A 24,230-nucleotide genomic window follows, 5' to 3' on the forward strand; every position below is an offset into this window, starting at 1 on the left:
TATAATCAATAATGAAAGAGAAATATTAAAAATTTAGGACCTAAGATTGTGCCCTAATAAAATATGGTCAAAGAAACATACTTCGCTCCGTCGGCAAAGATCAAAACTCCCAGCCCAGAGCAATAGTTGTTCTTGAATGTACCAGTATATCTAAAAAATAAAAATAATATATTATTCCAAATATGTTTTCGTGGTTTTAAATGAAACAGTAAAAATGAAATAAATCTATGAAAACAAATTAATGCTAGATTATAAACGATCAGCTGCGCGCCTACTAACAACAAGCTGCGGTGTCCGAGCGGTTAAGGAGTTGGACTTGAAATCCAATGGGTTCTACCCGCACAGGTTCGAATCCTGTCCGCAGCGAAATTTTTTTTTCTCTTACTTCAGACTCAGAAATTGTATTACTGAGTCTTTTCTATTAAATTTGAAATATACATTCGTCCAAATATTTTTCTATTTTTTTTATTACTTTTTTCAAGTACAATATATTGAAAAAAATACCTTGATTGGTCAGGAAAGCATAATCTCCCGATCCCATCTTTTCTGCCGTTTGAATTGTATTGTCCCAGATATTTTGAACCATCAGGAAATGTATAAGCTCCTTCTCTTTCTGTAGGAATCATTAGTGATGGTATACAAAGGAGAATTACATCAAAGGTATTCCAAAGGAGAATTTTTTTTTAGTAAGTAATTAGAAACTAGATGTACAAATATCTTGTATTGTGGAATAAAAAAGGTTAAAGTGGATCTTTTAAATGATTAAACAAAAAATGTAAGGAATAAGAACTTAAAAAAATTTAACAACGTACCTGTAAGCATTGTTATGTAGTTTGAACTGGCAGACTTTTATAATGTTTCTAAAATCGATACTCATGTTAAAGAGCATGCTAATCTCACAAAAAACAATAAATAATTAATAGGAATATTTGTCATTTAAAATGAATGAAGTTACGACTAAACTTCTTGTTTTAGAAAAATTAGGACATTCTGAAAGTGACCATTATAATTTTTCAGATAAGTTCCTTCTAAGTGTTGTTTTTAAAAAAAGTAACTTTTTCATTGAGGTGATCTAAGCATTCAGGATAAAAGAAAGCCAAACCTTTGATGTTAAAAATGTAAAAAATGTTTTATTTGTTAATGAGCATAAGTTCTGAAGATGATTTATAGTCCCTTGGTCGAAAGCTTGGCAAAAAATAGATAGAAAATTATGATTAAAATTGGCCATAATCTTTCTTATAATAGATCGATTAATCATTCACCAAAAACGATGAAGTTCTTATTTTTTTAAAATTACAAGTAGGGTTAATAAACATTTCACAAACATCTTAACCTAACTTCATACTTAGTTCTTCGCTTCATTTGTAACTAGAACTTCTAAAATCACAATAAGATTATTTCTTGATTTTATCAAGTTCTATACCACATCAGGAGGCCAAGAGCTCTTCTGGTCTTCGCAGCTGATACCGTTCTGTTTAACTTAGGCAACCCAGTTTAATTTTTTCTTGAGAAAGATTTTTTTATCTTCCACTCATGCTATCCAGTAGATAACCGGTCCCGAGACTCTTATTTAAAGAGTAATCCAGAAAACGTAAGGTAGCAAACCGAAGAACTTATTTAAAGAAAAATTCAAAAAAGGTAGCTAGGATAAAATCGAAGATCTTATGTAATAATATTCTCTTCAAGAAGAGGTTGAATGGTGCAATTGGGTTATCTTTCTTCTCTCTGACGACACACTTCGACTATATGGTTGGTACCCACTTCTACATAGCGACACATACAAAATTCTCGAGAGTAACCTATTGCATCGGCCAAACAGTAAACAAAACCTCATTGATCTCTTGTCAAGAATAGTGTAATAGAACAAATATACTTCTGATAATTTTTTCGACTGCCTTTGTTCTGCGTTTGCAGTCACTAGACTTGTTAAACTGCACTCTGAAGCACTCTGCTAACACGTTGTATTAGTGATACCACCATAAGTAACAATAAAAAAAAAAAACTCCAGTAGAGAAATATTTATTTGAGCCCCATAAAAAGAAAAATATAAAACAATGGTACAAAAACAATGCAACAAAATTAAATTAAAAAGAGAGAAAGAAATCATGACTTTGTTTGAACAAATTAAAAAATAATAATAATACTAAAAATAATAAATTTTCTTATTTTTCGTTCGCTTACAATAATCAGAGTGAATGATATAATTAAAACACATATACCTAAATATATGTATATATTTTCATCACTTAGTAATAACCTTTTTGTATGTTTTTTTCTTTATTAAAGAATTATTTTAAAAACAAATTACATCTATCAAATTAATTTTCAAATAAAAATGCCCATAATGCAGCATATTTCGTTTTTGGGGACTGGAGCGTAATAACAGTGATCCTACTGTAAATTAACGGAAATGGACCATCGCTTCCCACAAAACAAGATTTGTACTCTTAAATAGAAAATAAAAATATACTATCCTAGTATTAATTTACAAATATTAGTATTTTATAGATTTATCAACATAAACAGGTTGGACAATGAAATCTAGACATTTTGCTTTTAATTTTAACTATGTACACTAAGCTGTGGAAACAAAAACACATTTTTTTTTGCCTGACCTATCCTATTTTATAAACGTTTTACATTTAATTATTAATTTTAAACAAATTATATTAAAATATATCACAACGATAATGGCATACACTCAACAATTTTCCGCGCCATCTTTATTGCTAGGGGAAAAAAACAAAAATCAGAAAAATACATAGCCGTTATTACAATACAATTACATCACAAAATTTATTCTCAAACAATTTTGGTTCTGAGTATTGAAATTTATTGTAAAAATTAATGTAAAAAAAGAAAAATATGAACTGTACAAAATTAATATGTTTCTCCAATCTAACAACTTTCAAGCAAGGGCTTTTTTTTTAAAAAAAAAAAAGACTGGAGCACTTTTATTTTTAAAAAAAGGCAATATGTTTGAAATAAACTGCCGTACATGGAATTCTGGGAAAGCTGATTTAGAATAACAGTTTTTTTACTCTTATAATAAGAATCAACATCTTTACATAGACGAAAGAAAACAAAAGTACTGAATTAATACTAAACACAATATGCTTGTATCAAATTACTTGAGAGTTCCTTTTAAACAGCTAAAACCTTGGTTGTTCCAAATCACGTATTCATTGATGGTCAAACTAACTTCTAAAACCAAGATCGGTAAAATAGTTTTTGTAAAGAAGAGCCCATAACAAAATTTTAATATCTCCAAAAAAAAAGGAAATGTGAAAAAAGCTTAAAACAAAAACAAAAAATAGAAGTAATTAAAGATTATCATTAATTAATTATTCATTAGGCAAATGAAAATACGAATTAAAGATAATAATCTAGGAGTAAATAGAACACTATTTTTAATTATTGAATAAAATATCTATCAACTGTGTAAATATGTACCAAACTAACTAAAATAGGGGTGCAACAGTTAAAACATGACCCTCAATAAAGTGCTAGGCTAGGTTGAAGGCTTCTTCTCTAACATATATTCTATGAAATTACCGATTCGAATTATTAGTTTAAACTTTCTGGTTTTCAATGTGAGTAGCAAAAATCATCGCCGAATTGAGACGAAAATTAGGTTGCGATTTTCTGCCGTATGACCTTAAGTTCTGTTTTTTAGGAAAAACGTTTTCTCTTCCTTTCTCACACCTACACACAGAAATTTTTTTTTTTTTTTTCAAAAATCACTTGTTTAGACTTCAAATAGACTCGAACAGCTAATTTCTAATGAAAACTCAAATTCCAAAATTTTGACACAAAAGCAACACTTCTTCTCTAGGTAGTATATACAGAAAAAGAGCTTGTAGTATTTACTTTTTCTTACAACATTAATAATCACTTTTGTGAAAGTAAATTTTGAATATTTGTAGGGATTCTTGCAAATATGGTAAGTCTCCTTCTATATCTTTCTAAGTGTTCTTCATCATCCGAAGTTTTTTCTTCAGAAACTCAAGCACCAAGATTTAAAAGTTAAGAGAAACCTTAAACCAAATTCAGAAATCATACTAAATACTAAAATAAAATAAATATTCGAATTAATACGGCCTTTTTCAAACTAAGGGTTCTAACTAATGGAATCAGTCGTAATTTCACATAACATAATCTTTTACAAATAGCTAGAGCACATTCAACATTTTCATTAGTATTATTATTTCTATAATTATATCAAATTTCAAGAAGAATTAAACTTAAAAGATTAACATTCTTAAGTACAAATTTCAAGTTTGTACAAAAATTTAATTATGATTAAATTGCTTGTTTTGTATTACACCAATTCAATTTACACTTTACGTTGTAATTTTTCTTTTTAGAAAATCCTTTTTATATCATTTATAGTTACTGAAAACATTTAAAACATTCTCATAAAAATAATCAATTAGTTTCTAAGTTTTTATTAATATATATTAGCAAAATAATATTTTGGCATTTATGCAAAGTTTGCCTATAAAACCAAAATTAGCTAGTTGAATGAAATTTAAGCCGACTTCAGACACTGCCACTTTTTTTTTTAGCTTCAATTTACTTACTCCTTGTCACCATATTAACCTTTTGGATGTCATCACATTTCTTTATCAATTAATTACCACTTCAATTCTAAGATTTATTTAATCATTTACAACATTGAAGAATTTAAAAAAAAATATATATGTCTTTAGAACTACCAAAGACTTGTTTGGGGTTATGCTAATTGTCGAAGAAATATTCAATGTCAATACTCAATGTAGTAGGTAACTACTTCAAAAGAACGTCACCTTTCTGGACACTGCAAGTTTTTTTTTTTTGTTACTTAGAACTTACAAATTATATTGTCATTTCCCCCACTTTTAAGAAGTAGTTACGCTAGATTTAACACCACATTTATATCTAATTATAAAATGATCAATGCAAATACTGAGGCCAATGCTTGCAACTTCATTAGTCCAAACTAAGGTTCATTCCGCAGTATGAAATGAATGAGACAAAGTTAGTAAACTGTGCACCAGTATGCAAATAACTCAAGAGGAGAAATTGCAGACCATTGCTTTGCATAACATACAAAATTTATGTTCCCTTATTTTAATTACAACCATATTTTACATTGTAGTAAATTTTAATTTGTGCGTTGACCACCATAGTTTCTTAACGTTTATATTAAATTAAAGTATATTAATTAAATGCGATTGATACCCCGAAGGAAGGTTATAAATAATCTTTTTATTTGATTTAATGCTGACACTTTTATGTTTATGTAAAAAATCTCTTGGCGAATCAAGATTGTAATTATCTTGATCATTATTGCAATTATCTTGATCAAGTTAGTAAGAGGAAAATAATAACAATAAATATAAAGGCATAATATCGTAGGGTGTCGAATACCTCGCAATAGTAAAAGGAGATACCAAAAATAAATAGATTAGTGAACGATGAATTAAGAAGATCACACCTAACATTACTATGAAAATTAAGTGTGTGGGTGGATTACATTTTTAAATATTAAAAAGAGATTTTTTATTCAATAAATTAAGACAACTTTAAAGAAAAGTATAAAAAAAATGACAAATTTTCCATTGTAACAAAAATTAAAATAAATGTAAGTTTTTTAAGTGAATTGCTTTTTATAACCAAATTATAATAGACATACTGTTCGGCTGCCATGCATTGTTAAAAGTGTCCCAAGTCTGAAGAGGACCTAAATTGCGGACTTCATCATCATCATTATGATGTAAAATCTTAAGTTGAAATTATGAAAAAAAACAATATCAAAAAATAAAACACTGAGTACAAAGATTAATTTTTATTACATTTATTTATTGATTCATTTTTTTTTTTTTAAATACTATTTCAAATACATAACCACCACATATGGTGAAATGAATTTGCACATATGAAATTGCGTTTTATAAAGTTTTTCCATTTTTTTTTCTCTATATTTCGTTGTAACTAATTGCCAATTTTACAACAATAAACTAACTCTTTGGGCAGTTTAAAAAAATAAAATAAATAAATTAAAATAAAAAAAATATCAGAACTGCTTCAAATGTGGTCGTTTCCGCAGTGCTGAATAATATCAACGATATAAAAACAAAACTGTTAATATATCATTCTTTTATTTTACATTCAGCTCTATCATTATTCTATTTTTCTGTTTTGACTTTATGCGAAGGTGAATTCATCAGTCACTAGGATAATTAGTGATTTGCTTCGGCTGTTTTAGTGTAAACGCTTTAGGGAAGGACTCAACTACAAAATTATTCTCATAAGTCTAATGTTTTTGTTATGTAGATAGTGTACCAGATTTATTTACGTATATATTTTTTTAGGCGAATTGGATCAGGCCTAAGTGCATATTCTTTCATAGGCTTCGTTTCAAAGATCAGATTAGGCCACAAAATACGCCGTAAAATTTAATTCAACTAATCTGTTGGTTAATTTGATGTGCATTTTTAGTTGAAAATTATCTAATAAAACTTAAACATTTTTCATAGCTTGCTACCCCGAAGGAAGGTTATTAATAAGTAAGCTTACAATGAGGTTAGGGGAGTAGAGAAATTTAAGTAAATAAAATTTTAGCCAGAATTTCTAACCGTAATATTCGAAAAACTATCTTCTTGTACACTGCAGTGATTGTACCAATGAAAAAATATATATTTAAGAGATGAAATGGAAGGATCTTCTTGCTAATGGAAATTATAAAAGTTTATTGAACATTACGGTTACTTATGACTTTATGTAACAGATATAAGTACAATATAACGTTAAACATATATAATGTTCGACGAAGTTGATAGTTACAGTAATTTTTAAAATGTTATAAACTTTACTTTTATGTTTGAAGATGTAATCTTCATCTTATTTTTTGTTTTCAACAAAGACATCCACAATAAACGTGTAACTAGAAATAGTGGCGTCACTCACTTTATTTATTGTGTAAGAACTTTTGAAAGTATGCTGCAGGAATACTACTTTTTTTTTTAGACAGGAAAAGTAATGCCAGTTTTGGATTCAATTTTCTCAATATCTCAACTTTATACTAACACGTGGTGCAACTTATGAAGAAAATCAGCCCTACAGCTTTTAAGGAGATCGTGTTTAATGTAAAAATGTTTTTAATAGTGATTATAAACTTCAAACTACTTTTCAAACGAGGGCTTTTATTATTTTAACTTGAATTTAGTCTTAAACTGTGTTAAACGTGAGCATTTTTATTGACTAGATTACATCTTTTTCTTTTAAAATATTTAGAAAAAAGAAAAATATCAGCAAAATTTACCCGGTGACTGACAAATTTCCACCAATACATAATACCAGTCTTTATTAAGATAATTTAGTTTTTTAAATCCACTGAAAAATAAAAAATAAATGATACCTTATAAATAAATCCTAAAGAACCATAAAATAGAAAGAGCAATAAAGATAATTTATTTGGGAAAGATATTATGAATAAATATTTGCCCCCTGATGAAATATTTGAATTTTTTTTTTTATATTCACATATAAAAATATATAAAAAAAAATCTAAATTAATACTACACTATTTCTTTATCTTTTATTACTTTTAATTCACTTTTCTCACGTTCCCTCATTTTGTGCATAAATTCTCTCAAATGACATTAATTCTTATCGAGACACTTTTAATTGAATTTCTTATGTCATAATATAGTCACATAATTTGAAGGAGAAAATAAATTTAGTTCTTCATAAGAAAAACATTCAAACTGTCTTACAATCTCTTCCGTTGATTCTGACGTCACATTTAATAACTTCAGTAGGAAACGAAATTCTCGATGGAATGATGGTTAAATTAAAAAAAGTAATAAATTAATAAATAAAAATAACAAAAAGAGAAAGTGTTCAAATTATTGTTAATTCGATGTAATTTTAAAATAAAAATCGCACCTCAACTATCAGCAGAAATCTTTCTTGATTCAAAATCAGGCACTCGTTGTTTCATAATTTAGTTTTGAAAATGTTAATTCCTAATATTTTTCTTTTATTACTAATTGGATATTATTGTTTCCATCATAAAACTGTTCTTCTCGCTTTATTTCTTGTTAAATTTTATGAAATTAACCATACATTACCCCCAGAATTGTTTTAAATACGTCGTTTTCCATTTACTGTTGTGTTATTCCACTTTAAGTCTTTTACTAAATTCTTCTTGTTGCTTTTCCCTCCATTCTTTCTTGGCAAACATTCTCTTTAATTGACCGTCCCTGATAAAAGGGAAAACAAAGTTTATTAATGGAAAAAATTAATAATGATTTCATAACATTTTTTTTTTGTTTTGTTGACTTTAAACCGCGTCAGCATCTGAGTCACTCATAATAGTATTATTTTAAATTTAGATATTAACTGTTACATTATAATATATATGTGACTTGATTTTAGATTCCTGCCCGCATACGCGGTTGACGCGCGAGGGGTCAACTGCGAACCCTCACTTTTGGTCGCGCGTCAGCCGCGTATGCGGGCAGGAATCTAAAATCATATCACATATTCTGAAACTAGAGATGACGGGCAACAAATTTTTCCTGTACCATTTTTTGCTCAGATTAACCGTTTAAGTTTAAAATGCATTTGAGCCATCTTAAAATGAACACCCTGTATAAAAACTACTTCCTTTTTTAAGAACCTAACAAATATAAAACATGGTTTGGTGATCTATTATATTAATTATTGTAATATAAGAATACATTTGTAAAATTAAAATGTTAAAAAATGCAGGATATGCGGCAATTAATAATGTACAAGAAGTTACAGCAGGTTTGGAAATTAGGGGTAAAGCAGGGAGTGATTGGAAGGGCATCTAAAATATCACTCATAATGCCAACCACGATAATTTTAACGAAACATTATATGAAACAAACATCAACTAACCACATGAGATCAACTAATCCGCCTTGTTTAGATATAACGGCTTTAACCCTGTTAGCAAAATCTATTGCTGTTTCAGTTTCTTCTTGATACATTGGCGGAAGATACCATACATCGCAAACAATCGCCCAAGATGTCATCATCATATACAAATATTGTAACATTGAATATTTTGAACTATTCCAGAACGCATCACCAAATTTTGGATCATACTGAAAAACAATAAAAATATTGGAATTAAAAGGCTTTTTTAAAAAAAAGTACGATGTAAACAATAAATAAACTAAAATAAAATTATGTTTCAAAAATCCGTGTCCAAACTTCACTACTTCAATTGTAAGTTAATCAACTTAATTTAGGTAGTATACAAACGCTTTTATCTTTTTAAAACTGGAAAATCTATTTTTTTTAATCAAATATAAAACTTAATAAAATAAGAAAGGCACCAAATTGGATTATGTTAAAATATTGTGGATTTTTGATTAAGAAATCAAAGTATCAACTTTTGTTTACTGAATCCAAAATAATTGTCTACCCACAATTTGTCCAGAATAACCTTTTTTTAAAAAAATAAATTTAGTTTACAATGTTCCTTACAATATCATTAACTTCACGGTAACACAATTTGAGACAAAATTGACTTGTTTATCAAGAAATTCGAAAATAACTTTTTATGTTTTAAAAATTCAAATGTACAGAATCCAAGGTGGAGATAGCCCAGAAATACTTACTTTAATAGCTACTGGATAAATGATACCACCAACTTCAAAACTTCCTTTCTTGAACTGCATCACCGATGTATTATTGATACAAGTGCCTTCTGGGAAGATTAAAATTGGTGGATTGTTTGGTACAGATACATGTTCTTTCATTCTAATAAAAAAATTAAAGTACAAAATATACAAAATATACAAAAATTAAAATACACAAAAGAATGATGAATATAAACAATCACAAATATGTTATACCTTTTTGCAACTGCTTCTCTATCCTTAACTTCTGATCTTTCAAACCATATTTGAGGTGATGCTCTTGCCAAAGCCCTTTGTAGCAAGCCAAGGAAACCACCATGTCTCTGGCCGATCTAAATAATTAATTTAATTCTTTATTTCCATTATCTCAGATGTAAAAATTGGACAAAAACTTGAGAAAAGACAAATAAGGTATTTTTTTTGCTTAGAAAATAATTTAAGTATAAAGTATCTTTGAAAATGCGTTAATAAAACAAAAATCAAGGAATTTAATTACAACGTTCTTCAGTTCCTATTGTAGAGATTAAATTTTATTCAAGAAAGTACCAATTGCAAATATAAATCCAACATGTTTCTCTTTACCATATATAAATAATTCATTTTGTTTTTATTTACAAATCTTATGTAATTTGAAAATGTAAAAACTACAATTTTTTTAAAAAAAAAAAAATTATTTTGCTTTAAGAAAATACAAAAAATAAGTAAATTAAGGATACATTTGCTACGTTCGTTAGTTTTCAAATTTTCAACAGAATATTACTTAAGAAAATAAATAGCATTCAAGTTTAAAAATTCATATATTCACCCATATATAAAGGCAGTCAGAGGAGAGAGAAGTATTATTTAAAACACGTTTTTAAAATATTAAGAAATTGTCGAAAGAATTTCAAAAAAAGTGAGATATTTCTTCTTTCAACTAACAGAAATTCAAATTACATTAATACTTACCAACGAATATGAATTATCACACATTAATATTAAAGCATCAATTGGAGAAGTATGATTAGCCACACAGATACCACTTTTTGGACGATTCTCTGGATTATGATAATTAATTACAGCTGAAAGTGCCGATGATAATACATTACAGCACATAATTGATACTTTTCGATTTGTCCATCTTTTGAAATTACTTTCAGGTATGTAACCCACTGCCGCTGTACACAACATTAACCATAACACCTGAAATAATGAATGTTACAAACAATTAATTCATAAATAATAATATTAAATAAATAATTGCAATTAAATAAATAATAATATTGTGTAATACTTACGCCAAAGAAACATATTAACACCCTAAGTGGTAACAAGAAAAAGTAACGAACGAAAAATCCAGTAACCCAAATAAATGACAATCTCCAACTAATAAATTCGTATTGCCTGTTTGTTCGTGTCAATAGATTCCATGACTGAAATTAAACAATGAAATATTTAATTAATATATTATAATATTCATTATTGGGCTATTAACATACTTGATATTGCCCAATCAACTATTACATAATTATGCAAAGTAAAATATAGAATTATTAATGCCAACATTATTACAAAACTACCAAGAAATCGTTTACTTTTTCCTTATAACAGTAATTTATTCACATTTACTTTCTGTAAGCAATCAAATAATTCAATTCTTTACAATAAAAATGTAAATAAATGTAACTGTGTGTTTTTATGGGGTAAACCTGAAGTAATCATTAAACGAATGTTCTCTTACTGCGAAATTCGATTCGAACGTAAAGGAAAGAACTCCAACTAAACTACGTGCGAAGATAAAAATCCATCACCAAAAAAGGAGCGTACTTGAAACTTTAAGTAATAAATGATATCAATGGGAGAAAAAACTTAGCAACTAAAGAAAATGTTTTAACACTGCATAGCTCTCATAAGTTGTTTACCATTTGAGAAGACCAATATTTCTCGCACATATCTAATCGGATTAAAATCAGAAGAACAAGCTGACAATGATGAAAATTTCTACCACCGCTTGTTTTAAAAAAAATCTAACCATTTCCCAATTCGAGAAATCTGTTGGAATAAGTACATCATGATGGTTCATCAAGTGTATCAATCAAAATTACCTTAATATCACCGTGATTTATTTTAATGTTTAAGTAGTATTCAGTTCTGTGATCAATACATCAAACAGGAACGGTTGTTGAAAGAAAATCGCAATAATCAGCATACCCAAAGCACGAATACAAAATTGATAGAAACAAAAAATAGAAAAAGAAATAAAAAATACTTCTTTATACAAAAAAGAATCATAAAAATGAATATTTAAAAAATATAAGAAAAAGTAATAAAAATAAATGGTGCAAATATAGCCAATTATGTTGGTTATTACAAATCTTAATAATAAACTACTTTTATCACTCCTCATATTTTAAAATTCCCTTTTTAAACTGTAAAATATGATCAATTTTGACAAAATATAGCGATTGCATGTAAAGGTTCATTAATTGGACTTCATAAAATTAAATTATATAATGTCCCATTTTTCTTCAAAACACGTTATTCACAATACTTTCTACAGTCCACAACATAATTAATATTACTGAACGAAAATTTTAAATAATGATTTCCAAATAATCTCGCTTGAGTAATGACCAGATATCTTTAATCATATCGATCAGAATGAAATTTAGGTGTACAATCTAATGGCTTAAGTAGGTGGTAATAAGGAGAAAAAGTAATTTAGCAATTCTATTTGATTTCCCCACTTGTAAATAATTGTGCAATCATTCGAATGATTTTTAGAAGTTTACTGGACAGAGGTTGAAATTGGCTAAAAAAGTACCTGAATTTTATCATCCAGTTATATTTAACTTTATAATCTGTATTTTATTGTATTAATTTTAAACATTGATGGCAGACATCCATGGAATTCAAGTTGTTTATCCAGATTACTATGCATTTAAATAAGAAATAATTGAGATGAATACACCAGTTTCTTTATGTTGTAGTTCCTTAAATGAAGATATAGTCTAGAAGCACACTTTGATTACAACTTTGTTTTCTATCTCTCTCTTTATTAGATATATTAACTACTGCAACAAATGTTGCAAGAAGTAAATTCGATCTTATTGGCTCAGTTCACTTGTTAAGTTATGTAAGAGCAATCAGCCAATAGTGAAAACATTTTAACATTTAAAAGATTATTTTGAATCGGCATTAATTTGGCATAAACGCCTATTTCTTGTTCATCCTAACAAAATAATTAACAGTTTTTCTGACTGAATTATTTATACAGAATGGAGATATTAACCACAACTTTCACCATTAAAAAGAAAAATACACTTTTTAATAAGTTTTGCATGGTCTTTGGAGCGTGTAATTTTCTCAATTTTTCCATATTGAAGACAAATTATTCATTGAAGACTACTCTATTAAAATATTTAATTTACTGCGAACCGGTTGGCCAGTTGCTACCTGTTTTTGTAGTAATTTATAAACATTTATACAAGCATTTTATATACAGGGTGAACCAGTAAGTATTTTCCATACATACGCCTACTGTGTGTAGTACATCTAAAGTGGAGTTCAATGACGTATTGGCCAACTTCATATTTTCCACTGTTCTTGAGTGACGTCACTTTAATTTTTTTTTAAAATCATTACTTTTTTCCAATAAAAATGTTATTACTCAGAAAGTTTTAGTCCGAATTCGATTCTGATGATACGGTTAGAAAGACAGATAAATTTTCTAAAAATTGATACCATTTCGAAGCATAAGTTATTCATAAGTATAAGAAGCATAAGTTTAAAATAGACAATCTACTTTAAAAATTGACTACTGGTCAATCTAAAAGAGTTTTCAATAAATTAAACAACTTGATAACTAACACTCTTGAGTGCTCGTGAACCCTTTTTCTTGTAAAACAAACGTAATTTCTCATACGAAGATAAAAGGAATCTTGGAAAATGATATACCGTTTGAAAGCCCGTTAAACAAGGAAACTTTTATAAAAAGTGCCAGCACCTAGGTCGGATAATGATTAGAAGTTTACTGGACAGAGGTTGAAATTGGCTAAAAAATTACCTGAATAAGAATTACCTGAAAATTACCTGGCCTAATGAGTTTTCTTGAAAATTTCGATTACTTTTATTTTCCCAGTATCCAGGAGGAAGATTGAGGCTGTTTAGAGAATAACTTATGCTTCAAAATGGTATCAATTTTTAGAACATTTATCTGTCTTTCTAACCGTGTCATCAGAATCGAATTCGGAATAAAACTTTCTGAGTAATAACATTTTTATTGGATAAAAGTAAAGATTTTAGAAAAAAATTAAAGTGACGTTACTCAAGAACAGTGGAAAATATGAAGTTGGCCAATACGTCATGGAACTCCACTTTAGATGTACTACACACAATATGCCTATGGACAATACTTACTGGTTCACCCTGTATATATATGTGTAATATATATAAATCACAGCATGATATAATAGTAATCAAAACTGTTCTAAGGATCTCGTTGAAGTACCGATAAAGGCTGAATCTACCTTAGATTAAGTTACAAAAATTGGTAGCAAGTTTATCTTGGCCTAAGTCCCAATGCCTATGGCACCCCTCACATCACATCACTTTAGGGTACAGTCCCTTCTAAAGTGCTGTTTTATTGTAATATACTTGTACAACCCCATCACTTTTATAATACTAAGGAGGATTGTCGCTGAAATTCCAAGCATCGAGAAAATAATACTGCAGAAGCTAGATTTTCTCATTAATCAATTTTTTGAACTCTTTAAACTCAGCACACTAAACAATTGAATAAGGATTTATTTTGTAAGAAATGTTTGACGTAAATGTAGCTTTCCATCATATTTCCGGGGTGATAGTCTGCTTCTGAAATGTCCTCTCTGTGAATCATTTGCTAGCCAAAATTCTGCAAAACCCTTAACTGTGATAATAGAGGCAAGAGAAGTTGTCTGTGGCTGTATGTCACACTATGATTTTCAGCTGGGCATTCGGGCTATATCTGATCAAACTGCTTGAATGTTGAATATTTACTTTACTATAAATTCCCTTTATTAACACATTAGATAAAGTCCAAAACTAAAGTTGGGAATCAAACCCAGAACCACAATACATTACAGCAAAGCAGGTTGATCCCCTTGTTTCTAAAACTGTTAGCTATCGTGCGTGGTGATTATATATTTTTTACAAAAAAGAACTACCTGATTTAATTCGACTGTTAATAATTTTAAACAAGTTATAATCACTCCACCAATAAAATCTCATTGAATTAAGTATAAATAATAAAAATGAAAGGGATTTGCTTTTAATTAATTCATATGATTCAACTGTTTGTGCTTCTAAATGATATAAAAAAAAGTTATCATTTAAATATAACATAAAACAATTCAGTGATTTATAACGTCAAATAATTATGATGAAACCGTGTGTGTACACAGAAAAAAATACAAATAAAAAGTTACTTTTATTTAGTTTTCATAATATACCAGCTAATTGAACAATGAACAAAGAAATTTTGGATTCAAGGTAAATGATAAGCACCTACTACATTTAAATAAATATCAATATATAAATTAATAAATAATGAACTGACATATTCTTTTCGAAATCGGAAAGTATTTTATAGAAAATCAAACATGAGAAAAACTGCTATAGTAGATTCTTTAGTCATCTGCTTATTTGTAATTCATAATCTCAATGACGAATGTCCTTCACAATCTTGAACATTTTAGGTTTAATTAAAGAGAATTGTGACCTTGACACTTTTATAAATATAAAAAAAAATCACAGTCTCCATTGCCTCAGTTAAATTTCGTGCTTAATTTATCGAATTTATCGAGAAACAGCGGAATTATACCAGATCTTCTTTTTAGTTTGTGTTGCAAATATTACATGAATTTTCGGCATCCTTGTAACTTTAGCAACATATTTTATTTAGAAAATCGCGGAAGCTAAAAGAAAAACAGCTATTTCAGCAATATAATTTTCTTCGATCTTAGAATTTAACCAACTCATTTATTCCTTTAATACAACATTATTCAACTGATAGGACCAAACTAACAACAGAATAGCAAACACAGAGGAAAGAGTCACTTCACACTTCTCTCAGAAGAGTCTTTTACCTATTTTCCTTTGATTTATGTTTTAAACAACTGTTGAAGATCTATACGCGGGTGTGCACTAAGTATGCCAAGAAAGAAAAAAAGTTGTTGGAGTAGTTTAAAAAAAAAAAAAATCACTTGACTGTGGTTTTTCTTAGTCGACGTATTTGATCGCTATTTAACTGCAGGGCCCTTGCAGATACTTCAAAGAAGTATAAACTTCGTTTTTTAAACAGTGTTCATAAAATAAACAGGCACCCAGAACATTTACTAAGAGCAACTTACCTCAAAAAGTACAAAACTCAAATCAAAACAAAGACAATAATACAATCTAGTGTGAAAATTCACATAACTTTTCCTTATTAGAATTCTCACAGCTCTAATTCACAAACTCTCTTCGAATCTCAATCCATAATAAAATCAATAATAATAGTAATAAACTAGTAATAAATAATAACAATTATTTACAATTAATAAATAATAAAAATAAAATCTGGTACGAAAATTCACCTAACTTTTCCTTATTAAAATTCTCACAGTTCCAATCCACAAACTATCCTCGAATCTCGAACCTTTGAGTCATAACTAATATCACTTCAGCAATCATACACCTCTAATCAGAACAACCGTTAATCGAATTTTTGGGAAATATGGTTTCAGTAAAATCTGTTCATTTAATTGTTGTTGAAATGACTGTGCAAATTTTAAATAAATTTATAAGAAGGTTTGCGAGAAAATTTTAAAATAAATCTATTCGTTATAATAGCATTTTCTGTCCACCGATTTTCTTCAAATTTAAAAATTTCGTCCAACATTTGATTCTTATCAAGATGGCAAGCCAAAACAATAAATAGTGATTTAAACGGATGCATATATAAACCACTCCAGTCCATAATTGCCCTTAATCGAATAGAAATATTCGAGAAAAATCTAAAAAACTGTAAAATTGATTTAGTATTTTAAAAAATTAAAAGTAATACTTATTTTTTCAGGTGGGTTATATGTGTTAAGTGACGTGGAAGAAAGCAACTAGCATACGTTCATTACAATAAATGCTCATATAAACAATAAAATAAAATCCAAGGCCTAGACCGGGAATCAAACACAATACCGATATTTCTGGTGTAAACTAAATAAGAAATCTGAACGTTTACATTACTTTTTTCTTATTTAGTAAGGTAAGAGTTGGTGAAAATCGAACTTAAAATTAAGAAGTTAGGGATTTGCATAATAATTTATGTGAACATTTTTAGTCATCATTTGCAATAATAAATATGTCTTAGATCAGAACAGTGTACAGCGCAGTTGACAGTTACTATTTATTTAGTAATTTTGTCAACATGTTTTTAAATGAAAGCACTGTGATAAGTCGAGTATTAGAAAGTAAAATTGATGTTTACAACTTTTGTCAAGCTGATATTGGTGATGGGTGAGTGGATGGTTTAATGGGCAATAATTATACTATCTACTGCTTAACTATCTTTAAAGTAAATATATGACACTGAAAGGTAATTTTTAGATGGAAACAATAGTTTTACCATTACCGTAAAAAAGCTTAAAAGAAAATAATTTCTTAAGACTAAAATGCTGCGGACCGTTTTTGTGTAACCATTAATGTATTAAACTGACTCTTTTAAACCATTTCAACAATAAGTGATCCATTTGTTTGATATATTATAATGAATAAACGTTAAGTAATAAATAAATTCAAACAGAAACAAAAATCTGTAAACAACGTTTTAAGCATCACATCAGTTAAAACGAAATGAAAGCATACTCTTTCTAACACATTACTATACACTAACAAAAATAAATACATTAATTTTTTTTTTAATAATATATTTTTTACTTGCAAATAAAAAGTTGCTAAACGCGGGATTCGAACTGAGGTTCTCTTTAAAATTCCACGCTTCATTTAAATAGTGAAAAAATTTAATAACCCTATAAATAAATTTGTTTGAAATTTTTAATAGTAAGAAGTTTCAAAATTTATAAACATTTATTTTCCTTACCCTTAAATCAATTATAATTACCGTCCATTAAGGCTTCAAAGACTATTTATTAAGTAAACTACCATTTAACTGAGAGTTAAAAGCTTAGACGACTTATTTACAAATTAGGCAATTACAACATTCTCAAATAACGATTTACATGCAAACATATTAGAAATTCAAAAAATTACCATAATGCTTTTTACTTTTTGCTGAATCACTTTTTACAATCAATTTCTTTAATAAAAATTCATTTTTAAATTACTATCAAACATGTAAGTAGTTAAATTTATAATTATAAAAAGGTAAACAGCATTGCCTAATTAGATAAACATGTTGTTTAGGGTGATATCTCAATATCAATAATAATAATAATAATAATTATTATTATTATATCTCAATATAGATAGATAATTGGACTACAGCGCAAATAGTTGATATTTTCAATTAATTAGTAACAAAACGTGTCTAAAATTATTTTGTATACCTTATCTTTAAGTGGACTTTTATCATTATATTAGTTTAACTCGATATTTTTATTGTTATTAAATCAAATACACATTAGCAAAAGAGACATAAATCTCAATATTTACTTTCTTCCTAAATTACTGTACAGCAATGCTAATAATAATCTCTTTGACAGACTTAATATATTTGCTAAAAATTGTGATTCATTAGATTGATTAATAATAAAAAATAAAAAAAACTATATAATACAGAAAATCCTAAATCAACGTAAATGGTTTTTAGTAATGTGAGGAATTTTAACATTTGTCTATCGGAGTATTATTGCTGAAGTTTCAGAAAAATCGTTTAAATGGTTTGATCAACTTTATTATTCAGTCGTCTTGTACGGGATTATTTGAATATAGCTTCAAAAATTTTCTCTGCAGTGGGCAGCCTCATACTAATATCTGTTATTATTTTTAAAAAATTATTTGAGAAGTTGATTTTAGGTAGCCCCTTTGATGATAAGATTAGATAATTCTTAAATTGATGACTAGTTTTGTTAGAACCGATAATACGAGGTAGCCAGCCGAAATCCACTTCGGTACTCTACAAATATCATATCTATAAGTAAATTTAATCAAAACTGTAACTGAGAAAAAATAATTCTTGCAAAAATCATAAATTATCTAATAAATTTACTTCCACATATTCATTAACAACGATAGCCCATTCAAATTGTTGAGAGTTTTTTAACAATAAATTAATTACTTTCCATAATTTTTGATTTCTCGTAATTTTACTTTTGGCAATGTCCTTCAATTAATTAAATGCACATACTAATGAATCTATTTTCTCGATGTAGAAAACGCTCTAGCAAAGTAAGTGTGCAATATTTAAAATGAATTTAGCATGTTTCTCTTAAAAGAAAGTATTTACATTTTTCGAAACCCTTATATCATTTTGAGGCACCTTACATCATAGGTCTGAGCTGAAAGGAGAGTGAAGTCCTCAAATATTTCATCAAATTAATATGAAGAACTACTTTCTCAAAGGAAGAAGTAGAAAAAGTGCTTTTATTAAAATACAAATTTAATTTTAGATAAACAGTTGTATGTTTATTCAACTCTGTTAGGAATCTTATAACCCTGAAATAAAATAGAGAAAAATCTCAATATAAAGAATTTTTCGAAAAAATGGACATAAAAAAAGAAAGCATAAAGTTTACTTTCCTTTCTGGTGTTAATATGAAGAATTAGAATTAGAAAGATTAGAAGGTTGATTGGGATAATTTCAACCGTAAACCTGCTTTAATAAAAATAATTCTACCAGATGAAATCTGGATTACTTGTGACTATTTAGAACATAAATAAGTTAGATTCTTTCAGATGTACAGATGGTATTTTTAATTTAAAAATCAGAATTGTCATGACATGATTCCTAACGACATTATTTTAATGTTTTATGTAAGTATATGTAATCTCGAATTCTTATCAGACGTTTTATCGTTGAAAGATTGTGAAGGGAATCATTATTTCTGAAGGTTACAGATTTTCATTCGTTTTTCAACGATTTTTTTCATCAGATTCGTTTAGAGAATTCAACAACCACGATTTCTGTCATCGGAGATAGCCGGTACAATCAGTAGTAATGAGAGATAAAATAAACGTTTTCCAGCTATGCAGATCTAAAGTTGCTCACTTTAATATAGTCGGAGAATTGATCATTTCATAATCGTACCCTCCCAATATGCCTTCCACAATTAGTTATTTATTTTTTTGGCCTCCTTAACTTAGCAGACAGCCATGCAATATTATAAATAATAAACCGAAAGTAAGATCATGTGACTAAAAAAGATATATTATTTTTGCACTGAACGCTTTAATTAGAATTGTTTTAGATGATTAACTGCAGAGCTGTCAGTTCATGCTCACATAGGCCAGTCGTTAAGATGATGAGGTATGCTTTCCATATAAGTCACATTAGAATAAAATTATTCAGCATAGATTTAAATGAAAGTTGTTTAGTGCGATCTAGGCTAGTGATGGTCGGAAACGCGATACTCTACTTCGAATATGGGGTTCACTCTGTGTACTTGACTTGCACAAAATACATAAACAAAATATAGTAACATTTCAAATCAATCAATAAGTTTGCGATGAAGGTTAACATACAATTTTGATTTTCAAAAAACGTTCTTCTAATGCTAGCCAACAAAAGCAATGCAATGTAAAAGTTCGAATAAATGAAGAAGCAAATATTAATAAATAAGGACGTTATCTCTTCAGTGAGAAAACCAGTATTAGTATGTTCAGCTCTGGTGGATGACTAAATTAAAATCAGACAGCAAAACTAAATTAAGCGAAACAAAATTTTTAGTTCGAAAATCAAAAGTAAACTATTTCAGAACGATAAATTAATATTACATTAAGATGGTTGACGTATGAACAAGAATAATACATACTTTGAGTTCTTCCGCTTCAAATCTTGATGTAACTTGATCCTCAATTATCGATTCAACACCAGCTTTTACTAAATCTAAACAATCTGATAAGTGAAACTCGCGTTTTAAAGTTTCAAAAGAAGGACGTCTTTTATCATCATCATCATCACTGTCATTGTTTTTGTCTTCCTAGAAAGTGAGTAAATAATTGCACCAATTTAAAAAAAAAAAAAATCTATACAACATTAACAAACAGCAAATGTGGGATTGAAAAATTAAATGGTCATTTGCTTGGATACCGGTTTCCTAAAGATGTCTGGATGGGGAAATGCCAATGTCAAACAATGACAACCAAGGACTGAGTTCAATTTTTGAAACATTTTCTCTATAAATCAGAACTTTAGTTAAATTTTACAAAAGCAACCTACAGAAAAATTTGTCATCAGGACAAAAGGCAAGTATTTAAAAAAAAAAAATGAATCATAGTCAACAACATGCTTTATAGCAAACACCTAAACTACAAATAATGAAATATTTGATTAGATCTTTGCAAAAAAACAAAATATAAAAATGCATAATGACCTTATTTTTTTACGTTGATAAAAAGAACTGACCAATTAATTAGATAACAGTTACCAGTTATTTTCAAAACAATTCAAATGAACGAAAAATCTCTTTATACTGAAAACTATTTTAACGAGATAACAAATTTTCAACTTACGAAACGAAAAATTTGTCATAACAAATTACAGCTAAAAAAAAAAAAAAATAAATAAATGTACGAGGATTACCTGCAATACTTCTAAGTTATTGTTTCCTACATAATTCTGTTCAGGATCTGGTACCAGAATTAAATCTTCTCTGGATATTACCGTTGTCCCATTCTTTTCAAGTAGGCTATTTTCTTCGGTATGTTTTTTGGTATTATCTACAACATTCCATTTTCCTTCTGCTTCTATAGTTTTTCGTCCAAACTTTAAGATACAAATTTTTCGAATTATCAACAAGAAATAAGTATAATTCCTTTCCAGAAGTAAACCATCATGCCTTTCTATGAAACTTATATAATACCAACTGTTAAAATTGGCAAATTGTAAGCAAAGTATTGTAATTTTAAGAATCGACGTCTTTTTTTTCCGAGCATAAAAATCATCAATAAGTGCAAGTTAGTAAAACTCGAAACAATTTCATTTCAATGACATGGAGGTTATTATTTTTTTTTTTCTTACAGACCTACCTCAAATACTTTAACTAAAAAATTGACGTAAGCTCTTCTTACTCCAAGTGATTTGCCTATCGACGCAAGAAAAACAAGTATAAACATAAAACACAAAAAAGGAATAATAAAAATGGAAAACGACAAAGTTATTATAGCTAAGGCTGATGTTTGCATCTCCATGAGGAGACCCGGAATTCAACTGAATTATTTTCTTTTCATTTAAGGTTAAAATTAGAGAAATAGTGGGGATGAACAACTACGATTTTTGTTTAATTTTTTTTAATTAACTTTCAAAATACGAAAAAATTAAAATTAGAATATTTTATTTTTTAAACAAAGAATAATAACATAATAAGAAAAAACTACGACAGATGCATGAGTAATTTGATGTCTATCAGCGCACTCAATCAACACAAAGGCGGGAATTTTAAATGAAAATATCACTTGAAATTTTTAATACAAAAATATTTATTACTCTATATTTTTTAAACACTTTGGTATGAAACGACTTGCAAGACAGTACAATAATATTATTTACAAAAATTTCATATATCAATTACTTATCAAGAAAGTATACAACAAGATCTTTGTTTATTTGGACAATTGTTTAGTGCGAAGTTACTTCCATTAGCAGCTGGTTTAGATAAATTTAATATATAATCATCCACTATCATATTAAATAAATCTCCTAGAATATTTATTTATAATTATAGGACTAGTGTAAAAATATGCATTATAAATGCTAATTTAAATGAAATAAGTAAATTTAGTGTAAGTGAAATTAATTTACTTACGAACATTTTCACCAGTTTTACTTGATGTTTCGATCATTTTCACTTGAATGCCTGATAAAACAAATATTGTTTATAATTATTATTTATAATTTCCTTCATTTATATTTCCTCTAACATTAAGATATTAAAACAACATAAAATTACAAACTACAAAATCAGTAATAATTAATTGGTACAATTTATAATTAAGTATTTTTAGATGAAAGAATTCATGGAGAAAGTAGACTCAAGCGGACATGATATCTTAACACATCTATGTGCAATCCCAGGGAATCATATAAATAGATACTTGTGTGCCACCATTTGGGTTTATTAAAGGCAAACAACACACATTATTTTATCTTTTATCTTCGCTAATAATGAAAGGATAAAAAATAGTCCCGATTAAGAATAACAATCAAAGTTACAATTACAGAGTTAGGTTCAAACAAAGAAGGCAAATGTTGTATTTTATTTAAATTAAAGATGTTATTTTACCAACCATTTGAATAAGTTGAAACCTTATCTAAAGGCACTTTCCTTTCTTCTGTAGCATCATCAATTAAATCTTTTTTGTTTCCACAAACATATACCTTACAGTTCTAGAAATAAATTGAATGATTCTGTAAAATCTGATGACTAATGCTTGAAATATTTTAAGAAAAAAACAAACAAACAAATAGTTTTTCCAAAATAGTGTAAATCCAATTTGAAAAATGCATCACTGATTCAACTTTAAAAAAGTGAAAATAATGTTTATTTCTAATTTAGTTGATAACAAAAATGGAAAGATAATTGGTCAACATATAATAAAATAATTAACCTCCTCATGACTTCTTAGTTCTCGAACCCACTCTCGCAATTCTTCCCATGAACTACTGTCAGTAATATCATAACAAACAATAGCAGCTTTTGCATCTCGATAAAACATTTTAGCCATTGCACGATATCTAAAAAAAAATCATTTTTACAAATTATTCATAAATATGTTGCAAGTTAATCGCATTAAGTTACATATGTATATTTCGTACCTTTCTGTACCTGCAGTATCCCAAATTCCAAGAATGATTTTAAGGTTATTATTAATACAAATTTCTTTAGCAGCAAAAGCAGCTCCAATTGTCTAAATAAATGAGAAATTGCGTTAATAGGAAAAAACTGGAAACTGGTATGAAACATGTTTCGTTTAAAATTAATTTACCAACAACTAATCTAAGAAAACTGGGATAAAGAACAATTAATTTAATTTTACTCACTGTTTGATAACGTTTTCCTAAGAATCGGTCATTTACAAATCTTTCCATAAGGGCCGTTTTACCAACATTTTGTTTTCCAAGTAAAACAATCTTTAAATCTACTTTATGATTCATAATAATTATGAATATTAATAGGTTTTATCATAGTCAGTCAACAAGCAGAACACTACCCTACGTAACGGCCACCCGCAGTAACTTAGTTATTCAAAAATTCAGAAAGCAAGTACGATCTTTCCCAACATCAGCTGATCAGTGCATCTCCTCCTACTCATTAATCATTAGTTCCAAGATGACGTCAAGTAGCGTTAGCGTAGAGTTGACGTCATTTCAAAGTTACATTTTAATTTGCAAATTGT

The 24,230-nt window shown here is 28.0% G+C and overlaps 3 protein-coding genes and 1 non-coding gene across 7 annotated transcripts in view; 1 reads left to right on the forward strand and 3 right to left on the reverse strand.

Moving 5' to 3' along the window:
* The window catches only part of LOC141460350 (MORN repeat-containing protein 4 homolog), a 20,091-nt gene extending 14,276 nt beyond the window's left edge, over positions 1-5,815 (reverse strand). For all 4 annotated transcript variants that reach the window (XR_012461875.1, XM_074140268.1, XM_074140269.1 and 1 more), the window contains exons 1-4: positions 5,678-5,815; positions 813-860; positions 505-613; positions 82-150 (exon numbers count right to left, since the gene is read on the reverse strand). Coding sequence is in view for 3 of the 4 variants with exons in the window: in XM_074140268.1 (XP_073996369.1) it covers positions 82-150; positions 505-613; positions 813-822 (188 nt within the window). In the remaining variant the exon portion in view is untranslated. The remainder of the gene's footprint in view (positions 1-81; positions 151-504; positions 614-812; positions 861-5,677) is intronic.
* TRNAS-UGA (transfer RNA serine (anticodon UGA)) lies at positions 285-366 on the forward strand. Its single transcript has one exon. It is a non-coding gene; the product is annotated as a tRNA-Ser (tRNA).
* On the reverse strand, positions 2,004-22,163 carry Gpat4 (Glycerol-3-phosphate acyltransferase 4). Its single transcript, XM_074140258.1, has 9 exons — positions 21,864-22,163; positions 21,418-21,600; positions 20,648-20,815; positions 10,940-11,074; positions 10,611-10,844; positions 9,879-9,994; positions 9,642-9,783; positions 8,914-9,122; positions 2,004-8,249 (listed from the first exon to the last, which is right to left on the reverse strand). The coding sequence occupies exons 1-9, from the start codon at positions 22,023-22,025 to the stop codon at positions 8,162-8,164; spliced, it is 1,437 nt and encodes a 478-aa protein (XP_073996359.1). The 5' UTR covers positions 22,026-22,163; the 3' UTR covers positions 2,004-8,161.
* A 132-nt stretch (positions 22,164-22,295) lies between these two features.
* Positions 22,296-24,133, reverse strand: LOC141460348 (ras-related protein Rab-24-like). The gene is made up of 6 exons (XM_074140265.1): positions 23,875-24,133; positions 23,650-23,741; positions 23,442-23,568; positions 23,121-23,220; positions 22,640-22,690; positions 22,296-22,533 (listed from the first exon to the last, which is right to left on the reverse strand). Exons 1-6 carry the CDS (start codon positions 23,986-23,988, stop codon positions 22,409-22,411), a joined length of 609 nt encoding a protein of 202 aa, XP_073996366.1. The 5' UTR covers positions 23,989-24,133; the 3' UTR covers positions 22,296-22,408.
* Between the last annotated feature and the right edge of the window lie 97 nt (positions 24,134-24,230).

This window comes from Rhodnius prolixus, unplaced genomic scaffold, assembly GCF_049639745.1.
Source record: "Rhodnius prolixus isolate KJV_2025 unplaced genomic scaffold, Rpr scaffold_6, whole genome shotgun sequence".
NCBI lineage: Eukaryota > Metazoa > Arthropoda > Insecta > Hemiptera > Reduviidae > Rhodnius > Rhodnius prolixus.